At 28.6% G+C, this 9396-nt stretch overlaps 1 protein-coding gene and 1 long non-coding RNA gene across 2 annotated transcripts in view; one reads left to right on the forward strand and one right to left on the reverse strand.

Moving 5' to 3' along the window:
* Positions 1-3841: 3841 nt before the first annotated feature.
* On the forward strand, positions 3842-5642 carry LOC107464806 (MLP-like protein 34; the record flags this gene model as incomplete). The annotated part of the gene is made up of 2 exons (XM_052256798.1): positions 3842-3973; positions 4899-5642. Coding segments are annotated over 2 exons (413 nt in total), but the record flags the coding sequence as incomplete, so codon positions are not given.
* A 220-nt stretch (positions 5643-5862) lies between these two features.
* Positions 5863-9396, reverse strand: part of LOC127744673 (uncharacterized) — an 11258-nt gene continuing 7724 nt past the window's right edge. Inside the window, exon 3 of the long non-coding RNA XR_008005608.1 lies at positions 5863-6676. This is a non-coding gene — a long non-coding RNA (uncharacterized LOC127744673). The remainder of the gene's footprint in view (positions 6677-9396) is intronic.

A 9396-nucleotide genomic window follows, 5' to 3' on the forward strand; every position in this document is an offset into this window, starting at 1 on the left:
TTTTTTTTTCTTTTCTTTGATGTTGTGAAAAAAAAATTAGTTTCTTTTAAGTTTATTAGATTAGTTAGATCCGATTTTGTAATTTTATTTAGTAATCTAAAATCTTAACTTTATAAGCTGAGTTTGAATTTACCGTAATTATTGTGTGTACATGATTAATTATTTGTGAACTTATGTCTTATTATACCTAAAAAATTTCAATTTTTACATCAATGATTTTAATTTTTCATCAATGGTTTAAATGTCTTATTATGCTTTTGTTTTTATTTTTACTTAATAAAAATATTTTAATAATTTTTTGTTTCCATCTCTATATTTATGGTAAAAAATTTGTGAATTATGGAAGGTTGGAGAATATGATAAACAGTGAAAAAAAAAGAGACAAACAAAAAAAAGTGAGATAAAAAGATTTGCTTGCTGAAGTTAAAATGAATGATCACAAAAATGAGTATTACTATATAGAGATTATTTGTAAAACTAACTAACTATGATTATTTCTAAACTATTTTCTAATTATAGTTTCAACAAATTTCTAACCATGATATAACAACTAACTAAGATTAAAGGCTAATGACTATTATAAATAAATTCTATATCAACTAATAACATTCTTCCTCAAACTAGAGGTATGGATGTCTAGCAACCCTAGTTTGGAATAGCAGGAAAAGAAGGGCCTTGGCCCAGTAATAAATTTATATTTGATAATAATTTTTTGTTTGAAATGAATAAATTTTATTACATAAATTTGCACTTATTCATTGAAATAGTATGTTTTGTGAATTTTTTTTTAATTGTGTTTAATTGTGAAAAACATGTTTTTTATACTTAAACTTGCCAATTTTTAATTCATTTTATTGCCATTTGATACCTTGATATGTTTGTTTGAGTGATTTAAGGTTTGAAGACAAGAACGACTTGAAGAAATGGAGAAAAAAATATGCAAAGTGGAAGAATTCATAAAGAAATGAAGAATTTGTAAAGCTGTCAGTCATGACTTCTTTGTACTAAATTGATCATAACTTGAGCTATAGAGGTCCAAATGATGCGGTTTCAGTGCCATTAGAAAGCTAACATCTAGAAAATGACATGCATATGTCTATAGTGAACATTGAGTTGAGTATGCATATACACACAATGTGTGCGTACGCACGAGTCTGAGCGCATGCCTCATTTAAGTGTGCACGTGATTCGCGATTTCTAGCCTATTTTGGACCCAATCTAACTCATTTTTGATCCTATTGAACCAATGATTGAAGGGAAATGAAGCAAGGAGTCATAGTTTAGATTTTTTTTTTAATTAAATTTTAGAATTTAATTAATCCTAATTTTATAGATTCAAATAATTGAAACAACAAAACAAAAACATATTAAAAAAATAAAAAATCAAAATTGTTCTTCATCTATGTTAAACATATTAAAAAAACAAAAAATTAAAATTGTTTTTCGTCTGGGTTCAGAAACCTTCCCGTTCATGCCTTGAAGGTTTCAGTCTTCTTCATCTTCTTCTCTCCTCTTTCTATCCTCTCTCTCTGCTCCTCGATCTCTCTCATCTGTCTCTGTGTCGCACGCAAGATGCCATTTGCGCTCTTTGTGAAAGGACCCTTTCTTTTCCCTCCGGTGACAATTCTGATGTCCCAACTTCTTCCTTCTGCAAATTCTGCCACCCGCACCCTACTTCTGCCTCCTCTGCCTCCGACTATTTTGAATCCTAGTATCTTCTTCTTCTTTTTTTTTCTCTTCAAAGTTCTATTTTTTCTGTGACCTTTGTATTGTTTACACCAAATAGTATTGAATTTTGTTGTGGGGGTGCTTTGTTTAGCAGATGTCGGTTGCGACAAAAACAAAGGTATTCATTGTCATATGCTTCGATAGAGTTGTCAGGGTTCTATTCGATTGTTCTACAGATGACTTCTTTCACTTTGCAAAGCTTATTCTTTCACTTGTTCTATTTTAATTTGCTTATATCATAATATCTTTTTTAATTGGATTTAATTTATTTATTCATTATTTTCTTAATAGAAGATGAAGAAGACTGAAACCTTCGTGGTGTGAACAAGAAGGTTTCTGAATCAGATAAAGAATAATTTTAGTTTTTTGTTTTTTAATATGTTTAACACAGATGAAGAATAATTTTAATTTTTTGTTTTTTAATATGTTTTTGTTTTGTTGTTTCAATTATTTGAATCTATAAAATTAGGATTAATTGAATTCTAAAATTTAATTAATTTAAAAAGATATTTTTGTCTAATCAAATAAAAGAAGAATGTTTAAGTTTTTTTATAAAATTAAATAAATAAATGTTTTTTTATTTAATTAAAAGAGTATTTTAATAAAAGTGGTGATATACTATATATTTAAAAAAGAAAAAACTAAATGTTGACGTGGAAAATAAATTCCACATGTCTTATTGTTATTTGTCTATATTTTAAACGTATCGGTACGTATGAATTTATTATCGTATCGTAGCAAACACCTATATTTATTTATTGACAAAAAAGTATATCTTTATTCAAATTAAAAAAAGAAATATATATTTACAATTAAGAGTAAAAAAAATTTCAGTCCAAAAAAAAAGAATAAAAAAATTTCATGCCCAAAAAAAAAGAAAAATATATATTTTTTTAATTCATTTGTTATTTTGATAATAACAGTGACGTTACAAATGTAATATCCTCTCTTTAATGAAAAAATTGAGGTTACTATATAAAAAAAATTGAATTATTTGAATAAATCAATGAAACTAATTTTCGTCACTGTAAATGGTATGATATTTTGTAGTGTCATTAGTTCTTTGTGCTTTAATTCTCGAGTAAATAAAGAATGAAGTAACAGTGAATAATAAATTATTAATTAATTTTATTTCGGAACAAAATACTAATTGTAAGAAAAAAAACTAATTCTTTAAGAATCTGAATTAAAAACCGCTCTAAATATATTAGCTAATATAGATAGATATACAAAATAAAAATAATAGTAACCATATTCTAATAAAATATTAATTTTTTATAAAAAAAAATTAAAGACACGTCTTCGAATTAGGATTTAGAATTACGGTTTTCGATTTTAATTTTTTAGAGTGATTCTTATTAGCCTATAACCTATTATTATTATTATTATTATTATTATTATTATTATTATTATTATTATTATTATCATTGTAATATTGGCAATTAAAATAATGATAATAACATTAATAATTATAATAATAAGAATAATAGTAATAATAATTTTAATAATCAAAATAATACTAATATTAATTATAACAATAATAATGATAATAGAGATATTATAATAATAACAGTAATCAAAATAATGACACTAATAAAAACAATAACAGTAATAATAAATGAAATAATAATTATAACAATAATAAGAAAAAACAGTACAATAGACAAAAAAAAATCAGTATAAAAGCGAAGGTTATTGTAAGAAGGATAATATTAACGATAACTAAAAGGTTAATTTATATTTAAATTTGTCCCAATTAGTCAATTACTATAAATTAATATTTTCGAACCGGCTCTTATATTTTTGAATATCTTTATTTATTGTCTGGTCTTTTAAGATTCGGATTATACTTTTTTCACTAAGAAAGCTCTTGGAGGATATGTGCCTATAATAATCAATTTGGCATCTCATAAAGTAAAGCCTATAACAGTGAAATATCTCGATGTATAATTCTTAAATAGTTTATATGAGAAGTTGGAAACTTGATGTGTGTGTGTATAAATAGGCATGCATGTTATGGTGAGAAGTGTGAAAATTGAGTTAATTGCTTAACATGACAACATCTCAAGTCCAAAAGATAGAAACAGAGTTTCATATTAAGGCAGATGCTAAGGAATTCTATGTGTTTTCTGCAACAAGACACACCATGTTGCTAAGGTTTGCCCTGATAAAGTACAGAGTGTTGTAATTCATGAAGGTGGATGGGGCACTGAGAGATCCATCATTTCATGGAGCTATGTTCATGGTAATGTCAAGTGGACCTTATTAACTTGTTACAAAGTCAATTCCTCTTGGGTTATATTTTAATTATCTTTTACCCCAAACCCCTTCCCCTCACAAAGTAACGGTCAAGATTCACTATGCATACAAATAACTTTTTGTTTAATCTTAGATATTGATACAAGATTTGAAAGTTTAAATTTTTATATAAAAAATCTTTAGAGTGAGCAGTTTTTAGTATTGTTGGTTATTATTTGACTAGTATAAATATTAAATTGTTTTTAATAAATAAATTGTATTAATTTATGTATGCAAACTCTAAAAAATGAGTATAAACTGTATTAATTTATATGTGTAAATTTTGGTAAATATAGATACATATTATATATTTTTTGTGTGTAAAATCTCTATAAATAAAAGTACAAATTATTACTGGTTAAATACTGATAAAAAATAATAATATTTACTGGACATGTAACATTACTCATCTCTCAATTCTATGATGCCCATCACTTGACAGCTAATTTTTATCAAATTTACTTTTTATATCAAATTTTAAATATTTAAAATTTATTAATTCTACACTTTTAAATTAAATATTAATTATTTAACTTTTATTTTTAATTAGACACTAAACTTTTAGCCTATAAACACCTACAAAAAATCACATAAATCCAAATTTTAAGTCTTGAAGAAGTGATTTCGCGAAAATTAATTGAAATTCTTTGACCTTTAAAAACAGGGATACATTCTGGTATAATTGATTGGTTCATCAATTAGTGCTGAAAGTAACATGCATCAAAGAGATAGAGAGAAAGAGAGAACATTATATCTTTAACTGAAGTGTGGTTGCAGCGATTTAGCATTGCGACTTTCACAATGTTGTGATGACACATTTTATTTCCTTTGATCCGTAAAATCTAAACGGTTTTTGGTTTTGACAAGATTAGATGGCAAGGCTTGTGTTTGTAAGGATATTATTGAAGACATTGACAAAGAAGATAATAAAATAAGCTTTAGAGTGTTGGAAGGAGACCTGCTGAAGCACCACTACAAGAGCTTCAAGTTCTTGCTTCATGCTGTTCCCAAGAAAAAGGGAGGATGCATGGTGCGTTGGACCATGGAATATGAGAAGATCAATGAAAACACTCCTGATCCTCACACTATGATGCAGTTGGTAGTTGATGTGAGCAAACAGGTTGAAGTTCACCTTATTTCCAAAGGCTGCTGAAAAAGCGATGAATAATTCACATCAAATTAATGGTGAATTTAAAGCTGGGTAATTGGAGCTATATAATAATATTATTATGATGTGCCCTCATGTATCTTTGCTAAAATAATGGGCAAGGTATAAGCTACTATATATACTAAGCTTATTGAGCCGAGATACATGTTTCATGTCCTACGTTCAATAATAAATAATAAATGATTAAGTTGTCGTGTGAAAATGAGATATTATTGCTGAGAATTACTTGGACGTTTTCAGAGAAAAAATTTATTCACTTGTTCTAACATATTTAGGTAGCATTTGTTTTGTGATAATAAAATTCGAATTAGGAAATTGACATTTGGTTTGGTGTGCGAAATTAGAACTCGTACAATTTTACCGACAAGTGCACTGAGTCGTCCAAGTAATACTTCAGGTGAATGAGGGTCGATTCCACGAGAATTGTTGAATTGAGCAAGCAATAGTTATTTTGCTGGACTTAGTCAGACAAATAGTAAAAGGTGGTTGTTGTTGTAAACGCAAAAACAATGAAATAGCAAATAAATAGCAAATAAACAGATTCGGAATAAGACAATGATAAGAAAACAGTTAAGTTCTCGGAGATGTTTATTTTTTCGGATTAAGATTTCTCACCAACTACTTTAATAATGAGTGATTTATTCTATGGCAAACCATAAGTGATTAAAACATAATCTCTTAGCGATTTAATCTCCTATAACCTTCATCAAAAGCCACTCTCGTGGTCATTCAATTCAGATCGGAGGGTGAAGTTCAAAAAATTAGTTTAGCGCCACAAAAACCTCAATTAGCTAAAGCTAACCGGATTTTATGTCACATATCTAATTAGCCCAAGTAAATTGCAGTTTAGGAGGAGTGTTTTCAAGCTGTAGTCCAATCGAGATAGCTCTCTCGAGAATCACAAGAACTCATGTAGAATAAAGGGTCATACTCTCGTTCCACCCCAGATGCATAAGATTAAGAACGAAAACAACACCTTAGAATTGAATCAAACATTAATTAAAATAGAAAAATAATAACTTTAATCTATAGAAATAAACAGAGTTCCTAACTTTAACCAAGAGGTTTAGTTGCTCATAACTTTAACCACTTTGGTGATTGCTTCGGTTCTTCCTGGCGTTCAACGCCAATCTGGGCGTTGAACGCCCATAGGGGAGGAGTGCATTCTGTCCCTTGCTCCCTGGTTGGCGTTGAACGCCAGTTTTGGGCGTTCAGCGCAGGAAGTGGCTCCTTCTTGGGCGCTAAATGTCAGTCTTGGAGTTTAGCGTATGATTTGGCAGTGATTCCAAAAGAGAAGTATATACTATTATATATTGTTGGAAAGCTCTGAAAATTAGCTTTCTAATGCCGTTGAGACCGCGTCAATTGTACCTCTGTAACTCAAGTTATGCTCGTTGGAATGCAAGGAGGTCAGGATTGACAGCATCTGCTATCCTTTCTTTATCTTTGCACAAGACTCTGCCAAATTCGTCCGAATTTCACCTAAAGTCATAAAAATACCACAAAAACTCAAAGTAGCATCTAAAGGTGAACTTTGCACTAAAACATACTAAAACTTAATAAAATCTAACTAAAAACAATATAAAAACAGCTAGAAAAAGGGTATAAGATGCTCACGCATCAACATTTAGCACTGTGTTTATTAATAGTTATGAATTGGAACTAAAATTTTGGTAATTATGTTGATAGTTCATGTTGTAGGATTACAAGTGTTCATAACACGTAGCGGAAGTAATAAAGTAATTATATTGATCTATTTTGTGGTTAAAATTTTATTGAAATAAGATGAATTAGATGCCAATATCTGAATACCTTAATAAATAAGAAACTTTTTCCTTCAACAGTACAAAGGTACTATATGTATCCACATCAGGACTGATCCTTATTGTCAACTTCTTGACCAATGAATTTAATTGAAAAATTTTTTGTAACTCCTTGCACCAGCAATTCTTCACTAAGAATTGAAATATTTGTGTATGTGGAGGTAGAAAAAAAAGTTATGTACTTTTCTTTTACCATATACATTTATATATAGTATGAGATTGGTAACTGATTTTATCTAAATTACAACTTAATTTGAAACAGAATCAGTTAGGACCTTATCCGTATTTAAAACTCATCATAGAATAAATAATTAATTGTTTAATATTCTCAATTATAATATTATTATATTCATGGTGCTAGCAAAGAATATAATAATATTCTATTTGAATTAATATACTTATTTGTTTGATCAAATTAAAATAATAATTAAATAATTATTTACTAAAGATTAGAATACTCATTAGTGTGTGACCCCATAAGTTCAATACTAAGCGAGTAGTAAATTAGTCATACTAAATTTACTAATCAAGGTTGGCGTCTAACAACACTCCTTGACGACCCAATAGTATGAAGTAATAATATTTTTACTAAGAACTCAAGATGAACAAAAAATATAACTTCTTCCATCCTTTTAATTCTTGGCTAACTTTTAGAGTATGGTTTGATTGTCAAACTCTAACTTGTTACCATTATTATAATGAACTAGTGTATGTTCTCGTACTCTATATAGAATAATATATAAAATTATATAATTTTTTAAAAAAAATTAAATAAAATATGTATAGTAATTATTATTATAAATATTTTACAAAGTTATAATTAAAATTAAATTCTCAGTATTTAATATTAAAATATTAAAAATAATTAGTATTTGTCTTAATCAATTTGAGTTTGTTGAGTGATCATCTCACTCGTTCGCTTAAACAATTATTAAGAGTTAGAATCTCACCTTGTGTGTGTAGCAATTCATTGGCTAGCGGTAAACTCTTAATAAACGAAGCATCAATATGTGGTTAGACTTGGCAGGAGTACCCGAATATGTGGGTACCCGACCCGTCCATATCCAGTTGGAGAGGATAATAACTTGATCCGAATCGGGACAGATTTTGCTCAGGACAGGACATGGTCAGGTTTAGGGTGTACCCGTCCTAGATATATACATATAAACACTTTTTAGGTATTAGGATTTGCCTCACATCACAAATTCAGTAATTCACAGTCTTAGTCCATACTCTATATCCATGCAAGAAAAACTCAATCATCCTCACCTAGAGTCTTCTTCTTTTCGGCTTCTTCACAAAAAATCTCATAGCTTTCGTCATTGTCGTTGCTGAGTCCATCGCCGCCTACCCCCTTCACAGCTCCCATCTTCCTTCACAGCTCATGTACTGCTGAGCCCATCGCCACCTTTCTCCTACCGAGTCCCTTTTCTCTAGGTAAATTCCTCCCCCTCCCTTCTCTCTTTCTCTCTCATTGTGAGTCTGTTAAGTTCTTCTCTTCTTCTTCCACAAACTTATCACTTAGTCGCCATTGCTTTGAGCATGAGCGTTGCTGTTGTAGTTTCATTTGAGTCTATCACCGAATAAAATAGAATTTTTATTCAAGTTAGACCAGTTGGAAATAGGCATGCATGAGATTATTTTTGTATGTAATTTCTGAATTTTCTCATTCATATTTGATCTATATAGTTGAATATTTTAGTATGGCGATCATCGTGGTTTCGTTGCGACATTAATGTGATAAAAGCTGCGATAATTTCATAACTAATATATGAGACAGACCAGATTATTAAAGTAATCAGGAAAATATGTGCGCATACAATTTATAAGATGTAATTATCTCAGAAAAATATATATGTATAGCCCAAGGAGAAGATTTTTAGGAAATTATTATTTCTTAATATATTTATGGACAATACATATATTAATTATAATCGCAAATTAAGTAATTTCACATTAAATAACTTATATAACTGTGATCTCATTTAATGTCATAAATATTGAATTAAATAAGTCATTATTACTTTCGATTTGGATAAATGAGATTAAAACTATAAATACTATTTTGGACTAATCATTAATTCTACAAGTATTTAAATCATACCCAATGTCCATTCAACTAGTACCGTAGGGTATTACGTGTCCGGAATCAAAATATAATAAATACATTGTCAATTACAATTATAGTCACAGGTCAAAAGAAAATTCTAATATTAAGTTCATCATAAGAATATCCTATTGATAAATATACGGTAACTATAACCATTATAAATTTTCAAAGTAAGTCACTTCAATGGTCATATTTCTATATATACCATTTATATATATAATTTAATAAATGAGATCTATTAATTTTCCTCCAATAAAGACTATATATAT

Source organism: Arachis duranensis, unplaced genomic scaffold, assembly GCF_000817695.3.
Source record: "Arachis duranensis cultivar V14167 unplaced genomic scaffold, aradu.V14167.gnm2.J7QH unplaced_Scaffold_81192, whole genome shotgun sequence".
Lineage (NCBI taxonomy): Eukaryota > Viridiplantae > Streptophyta > Magnoliopsida > Fabales > Fabaceae > Arachis > Arachis duranensis.